The 25,134-nt window shown below is 44.0% G+C and overlaps 1 protein-coding gene across 2 annotated transcripts in view; it reads right to left on the reverse strand.

The window, feature by feature from the left end:
• Window positions 1-5,537: 5,537 nt before the first annotated feature.
• The window catches only part of Parn (poly(A)-specific ribonuclease), a 91,210-nt gene continuing 71,613 nt past the window's right edge, over window positions 5,538-25,134 (reverse strand). For both annotated transcript variants that reach the window (XM_041676564.1, XM_041676563.1), the window contains 3 exons: window positions 16,806-16,965; window positions 10,206-10,384; window positions 5,538-6,501 (listed from right to left, as the gene is read on the reverse strand). In XM_041676564.1, coding sequence (XP_041532498.1) covers window positions 6,449-6,501; window positions 10,206-10,384; window positions 16,806-16,965 — 392 coding nt within the window. In that variant the 3' untranslated portion in view covers window positions 5,538-6,448. The remainder of the gene's footprint in view (window positions 6,502-10,205; window positions 10,385-16,805; window positions 16,966-25,134) is intronic.

Genomic DNA, 25,134 nt, shown 5'->3' on the forward strand with positions numbered 1-25,134 from the left:
AGCATATGCAATCCATCAATGTAATCCACCATATAAATAAACTGAAAGAAAAAAACCCCACATAATCATCTCATTAGACGCTGAAAAAGCCTTCAATAAAATTCAACACCCTTCATGATAAAGGTCTTAGAGAGGGCAGGAATACAACGAACATACCTTAACATAATAAAGGCAATATACAAGTAAGCCAATGGCAAACATTCAAGCTAAACGAAGAGAAACTCAAAGAAATACTGAAATGAGGAACCAGACAACGTTGTCCACTCTCTCCATATCTATTAAATATAATTCTTGAGGTCCTAGCTAGAGTTATAAGACAACAAAAGGAGAACAAGGAGATACGAATTGGAAAAGAAGTCACACTTTCACTATTTGCTGATGATATGATAGTATATATATACTGGCCCCCAAAATTCTACCAGGGAACTCTTACAACTGATAAACACCTTCATAAATATAGCAAGATACAAGACTAATTTTAAAAAATCAGTCCTCCTTTATACAAATGATAAATAGGCTGAGAAAGAAAGCAGAGAAACATCACCCTTAACAATAGCCACAAATAAGATAAAATGTCTTGGGTAAGTCTAATCAAACAAGTGAAAGACCTGTATATCAAGAAGTTTAAAACTTTGAAGAAAGAAATCAAAGAAGACATCAGAAAATCTCCCATGCTTTTGGATATGTAGGATTAATATAGTAAAAATGGCAATCCTACAAAAGGCAATCTATAGATTCAATGCAATGCCCATCAAAATCCCAGCAAAAATTTTCACAGACCTCGAAAGAACAACACTCAACTTCATATGAAAACACAAAAACCCAGGATTGAACTCAGGACTTTGGAAGAGCAGTTAGTGATCTTAACCTCTGAGTCATCTCTCTAGCCCATGCATACACATTTTTTTTAAAGGGAGCTGTAAGCCACACATTAGGATGACACATTTGCAGAATATTTGACAAAGGATGGATATTGAGAATATGTAAACTCCTACAAGTTAACAAGAGATACAAATCACCAGGTAAAATACAGACCTCACTCAGCATCAGAGAAAAGAATGACACAGTCATTTGTTGCCTACCTGGCTGGGGGGGGGGGGGGGTGGTTCCAGCAAATGTTGGCAAGGGAACTCCTGGGACTTTTCAGGGGTTTGTGACAGCATGGGTGTGCTGGGGCGATGGCTCAGGGCACTTGCCATGTAAGCAATGAGAATGTGTGTGCAGATCTCTAGCATTCACATAAATACAGGGGATGGAGATGGAACATCTGGGGCATGCTAGCTATTTCTTAGAAGACATGCAGATCTAACATAAGCTCCTTCTTGGTACATCCCAACTGCTGTAAGACAATGGTTTTATCCTGTCACTTGTATTATTTTTAATAAAATGTTGATTGGTCAGTAGCCCAAGCAGAAAGTAGAGGCGGTACAACCAGGCAGGAAATAGAGGCAGGACAAGAATGCTGAAAAGAGGGAAGCTCATTCTGCATTCATGACCCAGCCACAGAGGAAGCAAGATGTGACTGCCTTGCTGAAAAAGGTACCAAGCCACGTGGCTAACATAGACAACAAATATGGGCTAATATAAATTATAAGAATTATTTAATAAGAAAAATCAGGTTTGATCAAGGAAGACCACCCGAAATCTCCAGTAGGAATGAATGGCCCAGATGTTTGAGTTCTACAACCAGAACAGATTCAAGACTGCTGCCTGAGATGATCAAGCCTCACAGAATACTCCAGTCATGACTTGACCATATAATTCTAAATTTTCTTTAGGTCTCCATAAGATTATCAGCATCCCCAATCAGCAGGAAGTAGCCTGGAAAACTATGTTCACATTCCCACAAAATGGACTATGGATATTTTCCTTTGTTTAGAATGTTGGTTACAAGTTGTTATGGGTAATGGTCAGGAAGAAAGCTAAACAAGGGTGATTCAGTTCAGAGCTGTTTTGAAAAAAAGGGAGGGGGAAGTGCTGTGGGACAATGGTCTTTTATCCTGACACTTGTATTATTTTTAATAAAATGCTGATTGGCCAGTAGCCAGGTAGGAAGTAGAGGCAGGGCAATGAGAATGCTGGGAAGAGGGAAGTGCAGTCTGCCATTGTGACCCAGCCACAGAGGAAGCAAGATGTGATTGCCTCACCAAAAAAGGTACCAAGCCACGTGTCCAACATAGACAACAAACATGGGCTAATATAATTATAAGAATTAGTTAATAAGAAGAGCCAGAGATACTGAGTTTATAATTAATGTAGATCTGTATGTGATTTCTTTGGAACTTAACGACTGTGGGAATTGGGCAGGACTTATCTCCCTTCCCCCAGTTAAAGATTCTGCTTTTTGAAGAAAAAAAATCAAGGACTTGTACAGAATATTTACAAGAATTTTATTTACAAAAGTCTGCAACAGGAAATAATGTAGGTATTTGTGGAGAACAGATAAACTATTGGTACAGATAATTCAAAATTAGAAAGAGGGGTGGTGTGGGAGAATTGTCTATATTCTCTCAATTGTGTTTTAAATAAATGTTGGTTGGCCAGTAGCCAGGCAGGAAATATAGGCAGGACAACCAGACAGAAAGTAGAGGCAGGTTAAGAGAACAGGAGAATTCTGGGATGGAGAAAGCCCATTCCTCCCCAGTCCTGCCCAGACCATGGAAGAAGCAAGATATGACCTATCCTGCTGAAAAAGGTACTGAGCCATGTGGCTAACATATACCAGAATAATGGGCTGGTATATAAGAGCTAATACAAAGCCTGAGCCAATGGGCCAATCAGTTTATCATTAATATAGACTCTGTGTGAATTTCTTTGGGGCTTACCGGCTGTGGGGTACTGGGCAGGATAGAAACCCCAACAAGCAGGCCCTCATGTTACAGAGGGGTGGGGTAACTCAGAGGTAAGATACCTAATATCACAAGGTCCTGGGCTACATGCTCATAACCTGAATGAATGAATGAATGAATGAGAAGTTGTTGTATGCACACCATAGATAAATCCCAAAAATGTTATGCTGAAAGAAAACTCATCTTCCTTGCTGTTTTCTAAACTCTCAGATGAAATTCTGTTAATCAAGCAATGGGCCTACACTCCTACCCTGAGCTTATATGACCTTGAGTATAGACTTTCTCATTCAGTTCTCATAAAATCTGAGATGAATCTGTACTGAAAAGATCAATCCTGATTGCCTCTGAGGTTGGGAGTGGAATGGGGTTGGTGGAGAAGAGGCCCAAGGGACAATTCTGTGGCAGCAGTATTGGAAAACTATTCAATGGTATCTGTAAGAGTTGAGTATTTCAATCAAGGTATGATTGCCCCAGGGCCCCGAATACAAAGAGCTACTAACTGGCCAACGGCACACACAAGTGCTGATGAAGTGACAGGTGAGTGGCATCTCTGCCTGGGGAAGTCTAACAATCCCATTGGGCCAGGTCAGTCATTAGCCATGCAAATAAGAAGCAGAGTAAGTTTTCTTTTAATGAGATATTTTCCCTCCCAGAATCCCCACCCAACTGGAAGGTCTCCCTGTGTATGCAAAGCTGGCCAGAACTGAAGCACGCTACATGCTCTTGCAGGCACTCTGGACTTCTTCACTCTCTCCCTTGCTGTCCCACCAAGTCTGCTTGTCAGCTACATGTACACCCTCCAAGAGACTTGATTCTCTTTATTCTCCTCCTGGACAGCTGTTGCAACAGCTGGCCGGCCCTGGGATTTGTTTTTTAGTCTAATAAAACTCTCCTTGAGCTCCTATTTAAAGAGTTCATTCTTAAATTCTTTTATGAGACTAAGAACATCAAAGGATACCCCAATTTCCCATTATTTGGCGACCCTCAAATTCCTGTACATGAACATCTGCATGAGAAATTCATCAAAAACTAAGGAGACTGGTGGATGGATGGGTGGTGGGTGATAGAGGATGGATGTGTAGGCAGATGGATAGACAAATGGAATATCAAGATGGCAACCATATACAGTTCAAGTGAATAAACAGATTCCTGTCCATTTCCCCAAGACGATAGTGGGGGACAATGAATACACAAAAAGCTACAAACAGGCAAGGGCTTGATTTCCACTACAGCTTGTCAGTCCAAGGACTCTAAAACATGCAGAGAACCACAGAATCCTCTATTCCCACACCTGAGGGCTCTTGGTGAAAGCATTTAGGAAGCACCCAATCACAGCCCACAGCCTCTATGCTTCTGGGTGGTGCCATGAGGGTGCCAAAAGCCTGCCCTAGGTTTTATGGAGGTGTCACTCGGCCTAGAGAGTAGTTCAGGGGGGTGTAGGGAGAGGGTAAATTCTCAGCAACTGTATCTCTGTCAGCTTCAGTGAGAGGCATGTAGGGGACTCAAACCAACAGCCCAACCTACCACCACCACAGTCTTCCTGTATGCCTGTGAGTGTTTGGTGTTTTACTTGCATTTATGCTCACAACTACTCTGTGAGAGTTTCATTACCCTGACTTTATGGAGAGAAGGCTGAGGCTCAGAGGGCAAAGAAATGTGTCCAGGAAGACAGGGCTGGAAATGGGGCACAAACATAGCCACAAGAGGCCCTGAAGCACATGTCTAGAAAACACATCTCACCCCCATGAACTGCTCTCTAGAACAGTGGCAGGGTCTGTGTGTATGGGCAGAGCTTTTCCAGTAATGAGTACTGTGAATATTCTTGAGTGGGTTTTCAGGCACAGTGTAGACATTCTTCACCTCTGGATAAGGAAGCTGTCTCCCTCTCATGTAAGATCTCCATTTCCACAGGACCAGGGAGCTCTCACAACCACACAAGCCCCCACATTAGACCTGTGCATGTACACAGACGTGCCAGCTCATGGTGTTTTGTGCTTCCCCTTTTCAGTTTTTATACTTTTTCAAGATGTATTAATACATATATGTATGTGTAATGTGTCAGTGCCCATTGGACAGAGGGAGACGTTCGATAACCTGCAGTCACAGGTGTCTGAGAGCTGCCTGGTCGTGGGTGCTGGGGTCTGAACTCTGATCCTCTGATAAAGCGGTAAGAGCAGTGTTGGCACTGAACTGTCTATTCAGCCCCATAAATAATGTATCTCCCTCAGCTGTGCCAGGCTAGCACTGAGCTACATCTCCAGTCTCTCTTTTCCTTTTTAAAATTAGTGTCAGGCTGGGATGTAGCTCAGGGATAACGTGCTGGACTAGTGCAAAAGAAGCCGAGTCCCCTTTTCTATACTCCAAACCAAACCAAACCAAACCAAACCAAACCAAACCAAAAGGCTATCCTTAGTCTCTAACCTTTAAGTCTGATGACTTAGCAGAGCCAACAGCCCTGGCTTACTCCCTCCGTTTCCTCTTTGCACTCAGTGGAGCCCACAAACTGAGCTGGGCAACTGAAGCCTTAGAAAGGCTGGCACTCCTTCCTACCAGGTCTGTGGCAGCAGAGCCCTGGGGGAAAGGGAAGGGTGAGGAGCTTCAGGCTGGGGAACACAGAGTTGTGCGACTCCATGACGGGAGCTGGAGGGCAAATGCATCAACCACTTCAAAGAAAAAGTTAAAGGCAGGTTTTTATGACATTTTCTTTAATTCCATCTTTTTGAAATTCATTTTTATTTTCATGATACAAAAGCATTCCATGTCCAGAAGTGTTGGCCATGGAGTCCCGCAGGAGTGCATGGTGCTCTGCCACTGTGGAACTTGTCCCATGAGGGCTGGATGCATGCTGCAGTTCTGCCACTGTCTCTCACACGCATGCGCGCGCGCGCACACACACACACACACACACACACACACACACACACACACACGTAACCAGATACACAAAAATGCACGGTAAAGACAAGCAGGTGAATCCACTTCACCATGAATCTGGCACTGTGCACAGGAACAGAAAAGCCAGCTTCTCACTCACACACCACACACCCCACACATGAGAGACTTGCATCAGAGGGAAAGTAACCTGAAAGGACGCTCTCAAAGCCCAGGTATCTGCTGGGATGACCCTGGGTCAGCACGGGAAGACGGCATGGAAAGGACGAGCCTGTGTGCTGTTCCTAAGCAGTGATGGTGGGAAGTAGGGTACAACCACTAACTCGTCGGGAGTCAGTGACCATGACCTGTGACGGCACCACAGGCTGAACGGAGAGTATGATCATAACACCCTGGAGGCTGGCTCTCCTGGCGTGGTTCACAGCTGATTTCCTTCCCGGGCAGGCTTGCCAACACTCATGGGGCCAGACAGGTTTCCCAGGAGCAGGAAGTAATTAGTTAATAACACACACACCTGCAACAGTCCTCAATCATGACGTGTGCCAATGGTCAGTTTAGATGGAACGGGAAGATAGAGATAGCCAAAAAAGGAAATAAACTTGGTTCTAAGCCCTCCCATGCCTCATCTGATTAAGTGAATACAGTATGGCTTCCAAATAGCTCTCTCTCAGCAGCAGCACGCTCAGTGTGCTCCACTCTGGTCTCTATTACCACGTGTCAGGGACTTCGAAGAGCATGGCAGGGCTATCTGCAACAGTTCCTGGGGGGGAAGAGAAGCAGATTAAGGACATGGGCAATCACTAGGGGAACACTGTTGGCTGGCACTGAGAGCACCCTGTGTACAGCTCCAGACAAGCAGGCAAGGACTGGTGCACGGGAAGGTACTAGACCCGCACATGAAGGTGGCGAACCTCCTGGCCTGCTTAGGCTGCCTCTGTTTGCTCACAGGCGGGAGCTTCATCACCTCTCACTGTGTAAGCAGCAGTCTCTGCTGCAAACCAAGCTGGGCATTTAGTTTACATTCTTCATAAAAGCCCACCAGGTAGCCATTGATGTCCCCAGGATAGTGGTGAAAGAACAGACATAGAAAGGTGGCCAACCACCTGAGGTGAGTTTAGAGCAAGCACTAAGCTCCTCACTAAAGCTGCAACAACCTGAGTTCCCATGAGGAGAAGCGCAGCTGGTACCCGCAGGAGAAATGCCAGGCAGCAGGCCAGTGAGGACCATGGGTCCCAGGACAGCAAGAACAGTTGTGGTTTTTGCAGAGGCAGTGATGCAGGCTGAGTCCTCCTCTGGGCCAGTTACAGACAGGCTTCCTGTAGGTCAGAAACTCTTCCACTTCAGCCAGTGTGATAGTTGGCAGGGGTGGCAGAGCCAACACAGCGGATCGGTATGTGAGCCACAGCGTCTAGTGTGGCTCCTGTGGACTACGTTGAGGAAGAAAGTGTCCTTAATGGAAAGCATCCAAGCCTGTCACAGGCAGAGCCAAGACTCTGGGCGTGGACTGCTCGAGTGAACTCCACAAACCTGTCTCCTCCATGCCTTAATGTGGTTACAGAAACCGACAGATAACAAAAGAAGTTCTGAGGGCAGACACATCCTGATGCCCTGTGGCACAACAGGAACCCAGCAAACAGCTGTTTAGTGCTCTTGTCACACAGGAAGGCATCTGGTCGCTAACTGCTAGTGTTTCTACAGCGGCACTGACACCATTCTGGGTGGCCTCTGTGCAGTATCACACCCAGTGGTTCTGCTTCTGCTATACACTCTTTGAAAAGCAGAAAGCCCCGGGGCTGGCCCACCTGTTAAGTATCAGATCTGTGCAGCACAGTGGCTGAGGCCCACAAAGCTGAGTGCTAAAGCTCTCGGGGAGACCCTGGGCCACATGGTCCCCAGCATTCCCTACAGCCCCACCACTGGCAGAAGCTCCACTCTTGGCATTTTCAGAGCCTCTGAGGCTTCAACATACGCGTGAGCTTGCACTCACTCATGACAGTCTCACTCAGAGAAGTGAGCAACAAGACTAGTTGACTCAACGGGTTCAGCCCCTGACTACTTTGGCCTAGCTTGCACACACACAGGACTGAGTGCTTAAACCAGAGGGTGGAGGGTCCAGCAAGTTCCACCTTGCAGTCAGAGGCTGTACTCAGGAGGCTTCAGAAAAAAGCCTACTTCCCCACGTCCTCCAATTCAACATCAAGCGTCTTCTACAGTACTGAGGAAGAAGTACAAAATCTACTTTTGTTCTGGTTCACATTGTTCAGCACTGACAACACTGCTTCAATGGGAGGAAAGAAAAACCTATTTTATTAGAATATCCTAAGTTTAAAACCCTAAATAACCATTACAAAGTTTTCGCTTAAATGAAAACTACAAAAGAAATCAATCTATTAATGTATTCTATAATTATGTGTTTTACTTATTTGGAAATTGGCCTCAGTCTGTAGCCCAGAGTGGCCCCAGACTCCCTGGATAGGCCAGACTGGCCTTAAAGTAATGGGGATCCCTCAGCCTTAGTCTTCCAAATGCTGTGATTCCAAGTAGGCACTGCCCAGCCTGGTCTTTTAAGGCAACTATTCTAGAGAGCAGAGTGATGAGGGTGGAGGAGGGATGAAGGATGGCGAGCAGGAGGGTGATGAGGGTGGAGGAGGGATGAAGGATGGCGAGCAGGAGGGTGAGGAGGGTGGAGTGGGATGGGGGACAGCGAGCCGGAGGGTGACGAGAGTAGAGGAGGGATGAGGGACGGCGAGCCAGAGGGTGAGGGTAGAGGAGGGATGAGGGACGACGAGCAGGACTTCAGTCGCTGCTAAAATGAAGCTGCACCACATGCAGACAAGGGTCAGGCAGACATTTGACTCTGTGTGACTTTTGCTAACTTTGATGAAATTCAGCAAACTACAGATCAGGATACACATAGGGTGGAAAGCATAGTCAAGCCTGCTGCCCAGCACTGCTCTGATTCCACTCTTGATTGTCAAACAGGGCCACGGTCCCCAAGTAACACAAAGAAAAACAACTGTTTCTAGGCCAGTATCTCCTCATCCTGAACACATAAACAGGTCCTGGGTGAGAGTAGCAGCCAGCTTCCTTACAGGGCAGACTTAAGGAGTCTGGGACCTTGGGCAAACTCTTAGATGCTCCATGTTCCTAGCCATGAAGCAGACAGTGAAGGCTTTAAGCACAGAAGTGCCCAACAGTTAGGCCTGTCCCACATGCACACGGGGAGCAGAGCCACAGGTGCTGTAGTGTCACCTGCTTCCTCGCCCCGCACAGCAGGGATGAGAAGACACCCAGGCCCTTGCTCTAGAGTGTGTGCACTGGCTGCTTGAGGCTGTGTGAGGTGGAGAAGGCACAGCTGGCTCAGGCAGGCCTTGGTCCCCCAGTTCCACGTTTCACACTTTCCTAACTTCTCAGAGTTTGGAGTCTGGATCACTCCAAGGGTGATGTTTTCCCCTTTCAAGGCTTTTGTGAAAACTTAAAAATCAAGTGTAAGAAGGCTCCCACACTGGGCAGTGGTGGCGCACGCCTTTAATCCCAGCACTCGGGAAGCAGAGGCAGGCGGATCTCTGTGAGTTCGAGGCCAGGCAGCCTGGTCTACAGAGCTAGTTCCAGGAACAGGCTCCAAAGCTACAGAGAAACCCTGTCTTGAAAAACCAAAAACAAAACAAAACAAAACAACAAAACATAACAAAAAAACCTCCCACTAGGGAGTCAGGCAAACACTAGGCTCTGAACACTTGCTAAGTTCCCATTTCCGTGGCTCCTTATAGAATTCTGTTTGTGAAGAAAGTCAGGAGGCCAGATTGTCCCTGGGAAGTGTCAGGTTTGTTCCTGACACTCAACACAAGCGGTTGCTGCTGCTGTGTAAATCTAAAAGTACATCCTAAGCACAGGGGCTACCAGAGATATACATGCAGCACCTTGAATAATACGGTAGAGATGGGAATCATGAAAGCAGCCTGGCCACCTCTCATGAGAGACCTCATCAGGCTTTGTGTGCAGCTCCAGGGCTTGTTACAACCTCTTAAATTAAAATACATCATTGCTTGTCTCTTAACGGCTCATGTCTGAAAACTCAGCCCCAGCGTGTGGTACTACTTCTGAAGGCTGTGGAGCCTTTAAGAGGTGGGGTCTGGCTGGTGGAATCCCTCCTCTTCCTGTATGCCACCACCGAAACAAGCACAGCCTGCTGTACAACCACCTCCTGCTCTACCCACACACAGAAGCATCACTGCCATCGTGCTGAACCGAAACCCCTCAGAAGCCATGAGCCTGAACAAGCCCTTCCTCCCATAAGTTGTGCCCAGTAATCCAGCACAGCAATTAGAGCTGCTTTTCATGCTCCAGGAGACAGCACACCACATGGGGTCTGCCTTCAATGCCTGCTATAATTTTGCTCCCAAAATAAGAGCCTCCTGAAGCCTGAAGCAGCTCCTGGTCAGACTCAGCCAGACAAATACTGACCTTTCTTTAATCTCTTTAGCTTCTTGGCCTTTTTCCTTCCCTCTGGGAGGGGGTCTGCACAGGAATCCATCTGGTCAAGTTCAGAGTCAGTTATCTCCTCCAATTCTCTGTCCTCCGAGCCAGCTTCCTGTGGGTCAGGACTCAGATTTCTCTTTCCAATCACGCCAGTTGCTGTGAAGCTGCAATGTACCAGGTGAACAACATGAGTGGCGCTAGGAGCAGGAAGAAGGGCCAACAAAATGTCTCAATGATAGAAGTCTACGACACAGGCGCTACAGGGTGCTGTGTACACAGTGCAAAGCTGGGCTGTTTTAGCATTAGCAATCCTTTATAGAAAAACCCTGGCTGCATCGTGATAAAGCTACGGCACCAGAGGAAAAAGGAGCAGAGCTTCTACAAAGCTCCTTCAGAACCTGCAGATGAAGCAAAGGAGAACGAAACAACTGCTGCTCCAGCTGCTCTTGCATGGTTTGAAACCTGGATAGCTGCAGAACACATCCTGCCTTCATGTAATTCTCTGCTCTTCTAAAATAGGCTTACACTGAAACTTGTGTTTGTTTTTAAATATAGTGATGTTTTATTTATGTTTTAATAAATAAAACTTACTTAAAGATCAAAAGGGCAAAGCTAAAGTCACTAGAGGTCAGGCAGTGGTGGCACACACCTTTAATGCCAGGATTTGGGAGACAGAGGCAGAAGGTTCTCTGTGAGTTCAAGGCCACCCTGGTCTGTACAATACAAGATCAATGCAGAAACAAATCCAGGTGGCGGGCAGCTCACATCTTTAATCCCAGTACTAGGGAGTCACATGCCTTTAATCCCAGCAGTAGAGGAATATAAAATGGGAGGAGAGAGGCTTAGTCTGAAGTTGCCCAGTCTTGGTAGAGGTAAGACTTCTCTAATGGTTTGGCTGCTTTGCTTTTCTGGTTTTTGGGTTAAACCCCAATATCTGACTCTGAGTTTTTATTTTTTGTGCTACGTCTAAGACTTCATAGGATTTGACATATTGAATCAAACTAGATTATAGGTCTGATTTTTCTTTTAAAAAATATATTCCCTGATATGGACTTAATGAAAGCTAAACCATATGACCAACAAGTCTTGTCTTCTTGAAATGTATCTTATAAATAGATTTTTTTTAAGTGATGAAAAATATTAAAAAACAAAAACAAAGGATTCCATTTAAGGGACACCTTCAAGTAGAGAGAGCTGGGTGAGAGGACTCGAGAGCTAACCTCATTCCTATTAGACTCCTAGAGGTGACACCGACAGATACTCAAGTCAACCATGTGGCGGCTAACTGCTCCTCCTCCATGTTCCTCCTATCTCCTCGGCACTTGACAGTCACTCTAGACTGTCCCCCCCACCCCCACCCTGTGAGCAGGGTCACAGCAGCCCTCTAGACTGTTGTCCCATCCCCCCCCCCCGTGTGAGCAGGGTCACAGCCATATAGACCATTCCTGTGTGAGCAGGGTCACAGGAGCCCTCTAGACCATGCCCCCGTGTGAGGCTCATGCCAGCCCTGGCCTCATAAGGCTGGTCTCTTGCTTCTCCTCTACTACATGGACAGTGCTTTTGTTTTTAATTGTGGCAGGGAGAGGGATCAGCAGGTAATGGCACCTACCACAAGGCCCAATAGCTGGAGCTCCTTCTGACAGAAAGAAAAAGCTGACAGCCCTTACCTTCATGTTGTTGATACTGCTTCTATCACATACTAGATGTCTGTGAATATTTGGGTCTGTTTCTGAGCATTGTGCTTTATGATTTTGTTTTGTTTTATTGGAACAGGGTTTCTCTGTGTAGCTCTGGTTATCTTGGAACTAGCTCTTTAGACCACACTGGCCTTGAACTCAGAGATCCACCTGCCTCTGCCTCCTGTGTACTGAGATTAAAGGTGAATGACTTTAAAAGATCCAGCTAAATTTTTGTTAAACATTATGTCCCAGAGAACACCAGCCCTCACAACTCAGAGCCCAGAGAGAATGTCCATGCCTTCTCCCTCTGCAGCATGGGATGGTCCTAATGATTTAGTTTCTGAACAGCCTAAATTTTCTGAAATTATCTAACATTTAAAACAACAAAAATACTCAAAGGTATTATATCCTTGCTTTCTGAGACAGTCTCTTAATGTGTAAGCCAAGATGGCCTTGCACTCTGCCTCCCTCTGCCTCGCCTTACTGAGTGCTGGAATCATTTATACGTACCACTATGCAAAACCTACCACAGCTTTATCTGTGTTATTTTTTGTGTGTGAACGGACACAAATTGTTTCAGCAAAGATGGACTTTCTTACATTGCTGTGAAGATGAGTAGAAAAAGACAAATGGAAGGCTTTCTTCACACTGAGAAATGTAAGGACGGAAGTACTAAAAGAAAACCTGGGGAATTTCAGCAGCCTAGGTATGGAACATGTTTTCCTTGTATGAGTTGCCACCCAGATCAGTCAAGATTGATAAGTCTGAATATAAAAATCTTATATATGGCAGTCTGTGAGCAAAGCAAAAAAGAAAAACAATAAAGCAGGATAAAATACTGATCACACACACCACAAAGGCATGTGAAGTACTCAAATGGAAGAAACTAAATGTAAAAGAAGAAACACACATATGCCCATACTCCTTAAACATGTCCATAATGCAAAAGTGCAATGCTGAGATGTAGTTTCTCACTACTAGATTAGCAAAAATACCCACACACATGTGCTCTGCCCTGTGAGACCATGGGGATGGGCACGCATGTGCATGCAGATAACAGTGCAGCATCCCTGCCAGGGAGGGGGGGCACCTAACAAAACAACACATGGATACCGTTCAAGTCAAAGAGCCTGCTTCTAACAGTTCAGAAGATAAACCTCCAACAATCAAAAATAGAAAACGCAAGACATGTATGTGTGTCATTCATCACCATGTCAGTTTTATTTGTTTGTTTTTTGTTTTTTCAAGACAGGGTTTCTCTGTAGCTTTGGAGCTTGCCCTGGAACTAGCTCTTGTAGACCAGGCTGGCCTCGAACTCAGAGATCCACTTGCCTCTGCCTCCCAAGTGCTGGGATTAAAGGCATGCGCCACCACTGCCTGGCCTTAAATTATTAATGTATTAAAAATACAAAACACAAAAAATAAAATATATAGATGGCCACTATAAAAATTGAAATTATCAGTATAAATTTGTTTAAAGGAATAAACAAAGGCCAAAGGTAAAGCCTGGGTGTTAGCTGAAGTTAAGCCTTGTTAGGAAGTCACAGAAATGAGGCAGCTTAGGATCTGCAGAAGAAAAGAGAGAATGGAGCAGAAAAGAGATATTTTCCATAAAGGTGGTGAGTCAATCTACTGAGTCAGGAAGAGTTTAGTGGCTTTTCTGTTTTGTCTGGGGTTCTATTTTAATTGTTATTTATGTATACATGTTTCTGTCTGCTTGTCTGTATGTGCATATAATGCCCACTGAGGCCAGCAAATAGCATTAGAGCCCTGGAACTGGAGTTAGAGGTGTCTGTGAGCCACCATATGGGTGCTGGGAACTGAACGTGGGTCCTCTGCACACGCAGCAAGTACTCTGAACCACGGAGTCTCTCTCCAGACTCCCCACTTTGTTTTGTATTCTTTAGAACAAATACTAGAATAACAACCAGGAAGTCATATGGGAAACACTAACCCTTAACTAACCTCCATACATTAGTCAGCTTCTCAGTGAGACAGAACCCCTGAGATGAACAAGTCTAGGACGAAAGGAGACAGTATCAGGAGTCTCAGCGCTGGCCGCCTGGCCCATGGCTTAGACTCGTGGTGGTACAGGACCAACAGCAGGAGCACTTGATGCAGTAAAGCTGCTCACGTCATAGTGACTGACCCAGAAGCAGAAGGAAGGGACAGCAGCTCCTAGAATCCCTTTGAAGGGCATTTCCCCAATGACTTACACCCTCTAAACAGGCCCCACTCCTAAAGTGCCAACCTTCTCCCTACAGCATCACCAGGTGAGAGCAAACCTTCAAAACACAAGCTCTTGGAAGGCATGTAAGAACCCCATCATTTCATGACATAATCAAAATTTATTTGAAATGGACCACAACCCAAGTAGAAAAGCAAAAACAACAAACCCTCCAAAAGAAAGCATGAATAAAATCATGACTACCTTAGGGTAAACAAACATTTTCAAGGAAAAAAAAAATCTAACTATAAAAGAAAAACAAAAGCCATAAGCAGACCATCACATTACCAGTCTTTTCTGTTGTGATTTAAACACCAGGCCCAGGACACTGACAGAAAAAGTGTTTGTTTATTTATGGACCTAGAGGAACCAGAGTCCACACCATTTTAGGAAACGGAGGTTCAGATGACCAGCAACACAGTGAGAGGCCAGGATTACAGCTGCTCCTGTTGGTATCTAGCCTCTTCCTTTCCCAAGTGTCAAGTACCTTTTGCCTCTCTCTAGATCGCAGGTAGATTACTCACATTGCTGGGTGCTCACACATGGGGAAGTGTGGCGACAGGTAGCCACGATGGCTGGAGCAATAAGCTAAGAGCTCACACCTTAAGACTCAAGCAAGAATCAGAGAGCAAACTGGGAATGGTACAATTCTTTGCTACCTCAAAGCCTCCAAAAGTGTCACACTTCCTCCAGCAAGGTCATACCTCAGACGAAATCACCAACTGAGGACCAAGCACTCAAATGGCAGAGCTTATGGGAAGCACTATCATTCAAATTATCACAATCACCAAAATTAAGAGGTATCATTAAAGAGTCATGTGGTGGTGGCACACACTTTTAATCTCAGCACTCAGGAGATCAGGAGATAGAGGCAGACAGATCTCTAAGTTCAGGGCCACGTGGTCTACAGAGTGAGTTCCAAGAGAGCCAGGGCTACACTGTTGGTGCATATTATTTTAAGGTGTGTTACTTTTGTGTTTATACTGTGGAACACTTGTTTAACGATGTAAAGATGTATAATTTTTGTTTATGCTGTACTTGTTTAACTCTGTGAAGCTGTGATTCTTTGCTTGTCTAAAACACCTCATGGTCCTAATAAAGTCAAACAGCCAATAGCAAGGCAGGAGAAAGGACAGGCAGGGCTGGCAGGCAGAGTCTCAACAGGAAGAGAAATGTGGAGAGAGGAGGAGCAACAAGAGAACAAGGGGAGGAGGACATCAGAGGCCAGCCAGCCACAGAGTAAGAGTGATGTACAGAAGTAGGAAAAGGAAAAAGCCCAGAGGCAAAAGTAGTCGGAATAATTTAAGTTAGAAAAGCTGGAAAGAAAAAAAAATAAAAAAAGAAAAGCTGGAAAGAAACAAGCCAAGCTAAGGTCGGGCATTCATAACTAAGAATAAGCCTCCTGTGTGTGATTTATGTGGTAGCTGGGTGGTGGGCCCCACAAAAGTCAAAAGAGCAAAACATCATACAACACTACAGAGAAACCCCCAAAAGAGAGAGATCACTACAAAAAAGTGAATAAGCAAATCAATCCTCAAATATAACTGTTCAGCATACATTTCTGATCCAGAATACTTCGAATCAACAGCCAACATTTTCCAAGGGGTATGACAATAAGCCTCTAAAAAGGAATACCTGAATGGCCAATAAGCACATTAAAAAGGTAGCCAGGGCTAGAGGTGCAGCTAAACAGAGCTGACTACATTCTTAGCACTGCAAAAACAAAAGATGGGTCACCCCATTAGTCACGAGAGAGAAGCAGAGTAGCTAAAACTAGCAGACAGCAGTACATGTTGGCAAGTGTATGAAGCACTGAAGTCACACATTACTGGTGGGCTGTAAAATGGCACAGCCACTTCAGAGATTGTTTTTGTTTCTCCAAAGCTTAAAGCTTAACAAACACATAAATGTCATACACCCATTCCATAATCCTCCTTCTACTCACTCACTCAAGAGGAAGGAAAACATGTTGACACATACGTATTCACAGCAAACAGCCCCCCCCACCAAATCAACACGCATAAGAGCAAATCCCAGAAACAAGGTTTATCTTTATCTTTTTCTTTCTTTCTTTCTTTCTTTCTTTCTTTCTTTTAAAGAAAAGGCAAGGACAATACTACATAATTCCAGACCCAAAGCTAAACCAAAAAGGGTAAGGTAAACTAATCTTTTTCTATGAATCTCTCTGCCTACTTATTTTTGGGGCTGGGGAATGAACTCAGGGTCTTAGGCTTGCTAGGTCAAGGTTCTCTAGTCTTGGTGCCTCGGCAAAGGTAGAGGCAAATACCAGCAGGAGCAGCTCTACCCTGGCCTCTCGCATTGCCGACCAGGCCCTGAACCTCCATTTCCTTACTCATAAGATTGGAATAGAATACCTCCTGTATGTCTTAATGGTGTTGTTGGAGAGTTAGTGAAAAAGTCTAGGGTCTATATAACCTCTCAAATGTAACAAACTGGAATACTCGTAAGACAATGCAAAAAAAAACTAGCACCAAAGAGGTCTGCGAATTCAAGAGCAACCAAGATTATCTCAAAATGAAGATGCACCTAATAAAAAATTAAACAATAATCAGTTTTTTACAACATTAATATAAAAGGTATTTTCCTCCTATTCATCAAGGAGGCACCAAGAGGGCCACCGCGGGGACAGTGCAAGTCCCAGCACAGCCAGGGGCTCACCTGTTGGTGTGGGAACAGGGGCCTGGCTGCTTCCTGTCCACCTCCTTCCAGCTGTCTTCTGTCCACTTCCTCTTGACCTGCTTGTCTTCCCGCTTCTTCCCCACATACTCAGCATAGGTCTGGATCCGGTAACTTTCAGCGTATTTGCTGGTATTAACAGCTACAAAGAAGAGAAAGAAATCCTTAGATCAGATAAAGACAGTACTTAGGAGAGGTGGCCTATGCTGACTAAGAAGTCCTAGTCCAGAAGCTGCTGGGTCTTCTCACATGGTGACAAGTCTCCCTCAGTGTGAGGGACTTTGTAAACAGGAAAGTTCTGCAAAGGCATGACCAGAACACTGACTTCCCAGGTGTGTTTACAGCTAGCAAGATAGATTGAAAACTTCGTTTTCAGAGCAAGAAAGAGTAAACGAGCAGTCATTAGGCAATACCTGCAAATTCTCACTATTACAAATAAAGTAGTGACAAAGGCCGCAGCACACTGGTGTGGCTACTATGTCAATGCTTCAGAGATACTGTTTGAGTTCCACAGTTCATGCCTTGAACAATGAGAAGCAAGGGCTGGGAAGACAGCTCATTTAGTAAAGTGATTGCTTTACAAGCATGAGAACTTAAGTTCAGATACCCAGATCTGATACTTAAAAAAAAAAAAAAAAAGTCTGACATGATGGGCAGATAGACCCCAGAGGGCCAGTCGGCCTGGTCTCCTACAGGTCCCTCTACAGAGACAACACCAGGTTCTCCAAATGCCAGGGCTCTTTGTGCTGCCCTGCACTTAAATTCTACAACCTCTGACATTTGCCTAGTTACCCCACACACACACACATTTTTTGGTTTTTGGTGACAGAATATCTCTGTGTAGTCCTGGCTGTCCTGGAACTCACTCTGTAGATCAGGTTGGCCAGACAGAACTCGCAGAGATCTGTCTGCCTCTGTCTCCCAAGTGCTGGGATTAAAGGTGTGCCCTTTTTGGGCGAACCCATTTCTCAGGAATTCATGTTACCTCACTCACCTTTCACTTTTAAAGACCCCCCGCCACACACACACACACACACACACACACACAGTTCCCTACATATCACCCTGCTGGTGCAAATGGGTGGGTCAGGGATTTTGTTTGTTTCTGGGTTTGCACTACAGAGCACAGAACCCAGGGCCTGGCTCACACACAGCAAGTGCTCTTCCCCAGAGCGCTGCTCTGGTTACCTGTGTTCCAAACCCATGTGCTCCTTCTTTGAGGAAGAGGACGGAACAAGTGGCAGTGAGATAATGAGGAGATGGGAGGCCTGTCCTGGGTGAATGGCTCCATCACAATGGGTGGTGGCTCACCTGCTTTTCTTGCTCACTATCAGCACCTCTAATACTTGTAGGGAGATAAGAGCCTGGCCATGCATCTAGGAGCACATTCTCTTTGGAGGGATACCTTGCTCAACCTAGATATAGAGGGGAAGGGCCTTGGTCCTGCCTCAAAGTGAAGTGTGAGACTTTGCTGACTCCCCATGGGAAGCCTTACCCTTTCTGAGGAGTAAATGGGGAGGTGGGGTAGGGGAAGGTGGAGGAAGCAGGAGGAAGGAGGGAAGGGAGTGGGAATGAAGAAATAAGAAAAGATTGTATTTAAATATTCTTAATAATAATAAGAAGAGGGGGGAGGAGGAGAAGGAGGAGGAGGAGGGAGGAGCCTGGCCATGCTGTTGGGGTAGTCTTGGTACCTAAGGAGCTGCACCAGCACATGGCAGTCACGGTTTGTTCAGCTGTACCTGGCAGAGTTCATAGTAGATGCATAAATGGATGCATGAAGGCAGAAGGCAGATGGGACAGATGAACATATAGTCCCAGGGTATGCGAGAACTGGACAATGGACCAGGCTTGGTGGCACAAACATGTAACCCCACGTTCAGGAGGCCAAGACAGAGGAGTGGCAGCCTAAGGCCAGCTATGCTACATGGTGAGTTCAGGACAATCTGGTCGACAGGACAAGATCCTGCCTGGGAAAAAAGAAGTAAAAGAGACTCTGGCATACCAGGAACCTTAACCTCAAGAAAAGGAAAAGGAAGTGCAAGCGGCAGATGCTACACACGGCCAAGGGTCGATATTTTGAAATCTTAAAATGATCAGATTTGACCAAACTCCTCAGTACAATTGTTTGTTTCAAGTCATACTTGAAATATCTGGACATCCAAATATTAAGATAAGAAAGAGGGATGAGGAGGCGCTTCTGTCAGTGTGGTGAATGGAAAGAAAATGGCCTCCAAAAGGAGTGGCACCATTAGGAGGCGCAGGCTTCCTGGAGGACATGTGTCACTGTAGGAGGGGTCTTTGGGGTCTTGTGTGACAGTCAGTAGACTTCCTGCTGCCTTCTGGTCAAGAGGCGGCCAGCACCACATCTGCCTGCACACCACCATGCTCCTTGTCATGATGATAATGGACTGAATCTATGAAACTATAAGCTCCTACCTCAATAATTTTTCTTTTGTAAGAGTTGCCATGGTCATGGCCAACTTAGGCAAATCATTGAGTTTCAGGTTCACAAGGGGATCCTTTCTCAAAAGCACAAAGGTGGAAGAAACATCTCTGTTGACACCCAGCTTCCACATATGTGAGTACCCATGTGCACATGGACACATACTAACAAGTACTTCATTCACACCCTATAGCCACCACCCACAAAGAAAGATTTAATATACTTTAAAAAAATATCAACTTCTTTAAGACATACAGAAGTTTACTTAAAGGCTTATTGTACTTTTCTATAGTAAAAGAGGAAAAATACCTCAAAGTATCAGGAAATTTTCATATTATGCAACATCTCCTCCCCAAGAAGTGGCAGGGATTGTGAACAATCCATGAGCTCATAACCACAACTCTACGTCACAGCAGCGCAGTCTGCAGAGCTGTGTGGCGTGATGACCAGCACCGTCTCCCTGAAATTCCTCTTTGGTTGGAAAGTCTACACTACAGCACCCAAAATAATCCTTTCTGAGTGGGATGTGCATTCCCAAGGATATACTCAGGTCAGTATCCCCACGGCAGCTGAGGCCGTGGCAGGGCTAGAGGGCAGCGAGAGGATGTGCCCAGTGGTAGTACTCCCTCTGCTCCCAGTCCCCTGCCACACTCCACAGAGCAATGCGTCCAACAGCTCCCTGAGCACAGCGGAATCAGGGTCACTTGAAAGGGAAGAGAAATAACAGGCTTCTCACCACAGGTCTTACATGGCAATGATACCAGCACCCCTTCAAGTCCCCGCAGTTCTGCAGCTCTGGCCTTTAACCTAGAAGCCAATGTCTGGCTCAGAGCCACGCTTCTGATGGGTGAGTCAGCAAAATAAATCAGCTGTCCATCCAGTCCTTCAGCGTCCACTTGCCTGTTAGAAACAGCATGCAGCAGGCTACCTGGTGACACAAGCCTTCTCCAGGCTAGCCAGGGAAAGGGCTTAGAGCCCTCTTTTGCTCCAGCCACTTTTTCAAAGCTGACAGAAGCCAAACACACCAGGAGTCTACCCTGTTTCCCTATGGACAGTGAGGTGATTCTCACATAATAATCTCATGTCTCCTGCCCAGTCTGTCGCCTCTTCACAACATTTAATCTCCACGATTCCCAGAGGAACGAATTCTCCAATGACCACAGATAAAGCTCTCCCACTGCCTAAGGCCTTGCAGAAATCAGCAGAGCTAGTCTGAAACCAATACATAAGAAATATATAGACATATTTAAAAGAGGCATTCTGTCTCCTGTTTATTTACAGGAATTTAGTTTGTTGAAGTTGATAACCATCTTATAAAATCCTGCATTAGGAATTTTAATGAATTATATGAGAAGCTGAATTTTCGACCTAGGACAGAGGGGGCCTGAGGAAACAAGCTCCACCAGGAGCAGAAGCCAGGAGCAAATCCAGTCCTGGGAGCCAACCCAGTCCAGGAACACTGGTAGACCAGGAATGGGCCAACGACCTGACTCAGAGTCTGTGAGCTCCATGGGAACCGGAGTGGGACTGAACCAGTTACCTAAGACACAGAGAGAACAAGCTCCACCAGGAGCAGACCCAGTCCTGGGAGATGGGCAGATCAGGACTGAGCCAGTGACCTGGAAGCAAACCCAGTCCTGGAACACTAGCAGACCAGAATTGAGCAAACGACCAGATCCAGAGTCAGCGATCTCCACCACAACAGGTCCAACTCCAAGCCAGGGACTTCTGCAGGAAGAGATCCAGACCAGGATTTACAGAAACAGATCAAAGCCAGCAGCCTAGGCTAAAGTAGGCCTGAGACAGCAAACTCCAATGGAGCAGACCAAAGAACAGGAATGCTGAGCTACCTCCAGAAACAGGAATAACCAATGGGGTAACTAGAACTGTGACACTGACTGTACCAGGAGGAAAAACCATCTGAGCTTTCGATTCACTGGCACGTAGAAGATTATTCAACAGAATCTCAGACAGCCCCAACCACACCTATAAGAGAAAAAGATGAGTAGAAAAGGTAAGATCACACGCTACACCACAAAGAGCAACACAATACCAGTAAAACCTAAAGACCCTACAAAAGTAAGACCTGAACAACCAAATATGGATGAACCAGAAGAAAATGATCTAAAAATTAACCTCAAGAGAATGTTTAAAATTCTTAAAGATAAAATGAGAGATTTACTTAAAGAAATGAAGGAAAAAAGACAAAAAATTGGAAGATATCAGCAAATCACTTAAAGAAAACTAAGAAAAAGAACTCAAACATATGAAAGAAACTATTCAGGACTTGAATACTGATATAGAAACAATAAAGGAAAACACAAGCCGAAGGAATTATAGAAACAGAAATCATGAGAAAAGGATCAGGAACCACAAATGCAAGCATGAACAGCAGAATACAAGAAATGGGAGAGAAATCTCAAATGCTGAAGATAAAACAGAGGAAATAGACTCATCAGCTAAAGAAAACATTAAATCTAACAAAAGCTTAACCCAAAATATACAGGAAACATGGGACACCATGAAAAGGCCAAATCTTAGAATAATAGGTAGAGAAGAAAGAGAGGAAGTTCAACTCAAAGGCAAAGAAAATTTATTTACAAAATCATAGAAGAAAACTTTTCCAACCTAAAGAAAGATATGCCTATGAAGATACAAGAAGCTTAGAGAACACCAAATAGACTGGATCCAAAAAAAAAAAAAGTCCTCTCGCCACATAATAACCACAACACTAAACATGCTGAGTAAAGAAAGAATATTAAGAGATGCAAAGGAAAAAGGCCAAGTAACATATAAAGGTAGACCTATCAGAATTACATACCTGACTTCTCAGTGGAGACAATGAAAGCCAGAAGGTCATGGTCAAGCGTTATGAAGACATTAAGAGACTACAGGTGCCAGCCCAGCAAAACTGTCGATCACCATAAGAGGATAAAACAAGATATTCCATGAAAAATCTAGATTTTGCCAATACCTACACACAAACCCAGCCCTACACAAAATACTAGAAGGAAAACTCCAACCCAAGGAAGATGGCTACACCAACAAAAACACAGACAATTGATGATCTCATTACAGAAAATCCCGAAGAAGAAAAATGCACAAATTAACATCACCAACTAAATGAACAGGAGACAGCAACCACTGGTCATCAATATCCCTTACTGTAAATGGATTCAACTCACCCATAAAAAGGCACAGGCTAACAGATTGGATACGAAAACAAAATCCATCCTTCTTCTGCATACAAGAAACACATCTCAACCTCAAAGACAGACATTGCCTCAGAGAAAAGGGTTGGGAAAAAAATATACCAATCAAATGGACCTAAGAAACAAGTGGGTGTAGCTATCCTAATATCTAACAAAATAGACTTCAAGCTAAAATCAGTCAAAAGAGACAAAGAAGGTTATTTCATAATAGTCACAGGAAAAATCCATCAAGAGGAAATTTCAATACTGAACATCTATGCCCCAAATACAAGGGCACCCTCATATGTCAAAGAAACATTTCTAAAGCTTAATCATATATTAAACCCCACACACTAATAGTGGGAGACGTCAACACTCCCCTCTCACCACTGGACAGGTCAATCAGACAAAAAAAAAGAACATAGAAATAAGAGAACTAACAGATGTTATTATGACTCAAATGGACTTAACAGACATCTATAGAATATTCCATTCAAACAGAAAAGAATATACCTTCTTCTCGACACCTCATGGAACCTTCTCAAAAATTGACCACATACTCGGTAACAAAACAAACCTCAACAAATACAAAAAAATTGAAATAACCTAATGTACCTTATCAGATCACCAAGGTCTAAAACTAGAAGTCAACAGCAATACTAATTCCAGAAAACTCACAAACACATAGAAATTAAACAATGCTCTCCTGAATCATCAATGAAGAAATAAAGGGAGAAATTAAAGACTTCCTAAAATTCAATGAAAATAACCACACAACATACCCAAATTTATGGAACACAATGAAAACAGTGTTAAGAGGCAAGTTCTTAGCACCAAATGCCTACATAAAATCCCACACTGGTGAATTAACAGAACATTTGAAAACTTTAGAACAAAAAGAAGCAAACTTACCTAAGAGAACTAGATGACAGGAAATAATCAAATTGAGAGCTGAAAATCAACAAAATAGAAACAAAGAAAACAATACAAAGAATCAATGGGACAAAGAGTTGGTTCTTTGAGAAAAATCAACAAAATAGACCAAGCTTTATCCAAACTAACCAATAGGCAGAGAAAGAATATCCAAATTAACAAAATCAGAAATGAAAAGGGGGACATAACAACAGACATGGAGGAAATACAGAGGATCATCAGGTCATATTTTGAAAACCTGTAGTCCACAAAATTGGAAAACTTACAGGAAATGGACAACTTTCTGGATAAATATCACTTATCAAAATTAAATCAAGACCAGATAAGCAAATTAAACAGACCTATAACTGCTGAAGAAATAGAAACAGTCATCAAAAGTCTCCCAACCAAAAAAAGCCCAGGACCAGATGATTTCAGCTCAGAATTTTATAAGACTTTCAAAGAGGAACTAATACCAATACTCATCAAATTATTCCACACAATAGAAACAGGGGGAGCACTGCAAAACTCTTTTTATGAGGCTACAATTACCTTGATACCCAAACCACAGAAAGGCAATACTAAGTAAGAAAGAAAATTACAGACCAATCTCACTCATGAACATTGATACAAAAATGCTAAATAAAATACTAGCAAATCAAATCCAAGAACACATCAGAAAAATCATCCACCATGACCAAGTCAGCTTCATCCCACAGATGTAGGGATGGTTCAACATATGAAAATCTGTCAACGTAATCCACCATATAAAAGAGCTGAAAAATAAAAACCACATAATCATCTCATTAAATGTTGAAAAAGCATTTGACAAAATATAACATCCCTTCATAATAAAGTTCTTGGAGAGAGCAGGGATACAGGGAACATACCTAAACATAATTAAGGCAATATACAGCAAGCCAACAGCCAACATCAAACTAAATGGAGAGAAACTCCCGGCAATTCCACTGAAATCAGGAACAAGACAAGGTTGTCTACTCTCTCCATATCTATTCAGTATAGTTCTTGAGGTCCTAGCTAGAGCAATAAGACATGAAAGGGAGATCAAGGGGATACGAATTAGAAATGAAGAAGTCAAACTCTCACTGTTTGCTGATGATATGATAGTTTACATAAGTAATCCCAAAAATTCTACCAAGGAATTTCTACAACTCATAAACACTTTCAGCAATGTAGCAGGATACAAGATTAACTCAAAAAAAAAAAAATCAGCAACCTTCCTGTACACAGATGATAAAAGGGCTGGGGAAGAAGTCAGAGAATCAACACCCTTCACGATAGCAACATATAGCACAAAATATCTCGGAGTAACTCTAACCAAACAAGTGGAACACTTGTATGAGAAGAACTTTAAATCTTTGAAGAAAGAAACTGAAGAAGACACCAGAAAGTGGAAAGACCTCCCATGCTCTTGTGTAGGCAGAATTAATACAGTAAAAATGGCAATCTTACCGAAAGCAATCTACAGATTCAACGCAATGCCCATCAAAATCCCAGCAAAATACTTCAAAGACCTCGAAAGAACAGTACTCAAATTCATTTGAAACAGCAAAAAACCCAAGATAGCCAAAACAATCCTGTACAAAAAAAGAACTTCTAGAGGCATCACAATCCCTGACTTCAAACTCTACTACAGAGCTACAGTACTGAAAACAGCCTGGTATTGGCATAAGAACAGACAGGAAGACCAATGGAATCGAACAGAAGACCCAGATATCAATCTACACATCTTCGAACACCTGAT

This window comes from Microtus oregoni, unplaced genomic scaffold, assembly GCF_018167655.1.
Source record: "Microtus oregoni isolate MIOR12 unplaced genomic scaffold, Mior012 000027F_ref0000203, whole genome shotgun sequence".
Lineage (NCBI taxonomy): Eukaryota > Metazoa > Chordata > Mammalia > Rodentia > Cricetidae > Microtus > Microtus oregoni.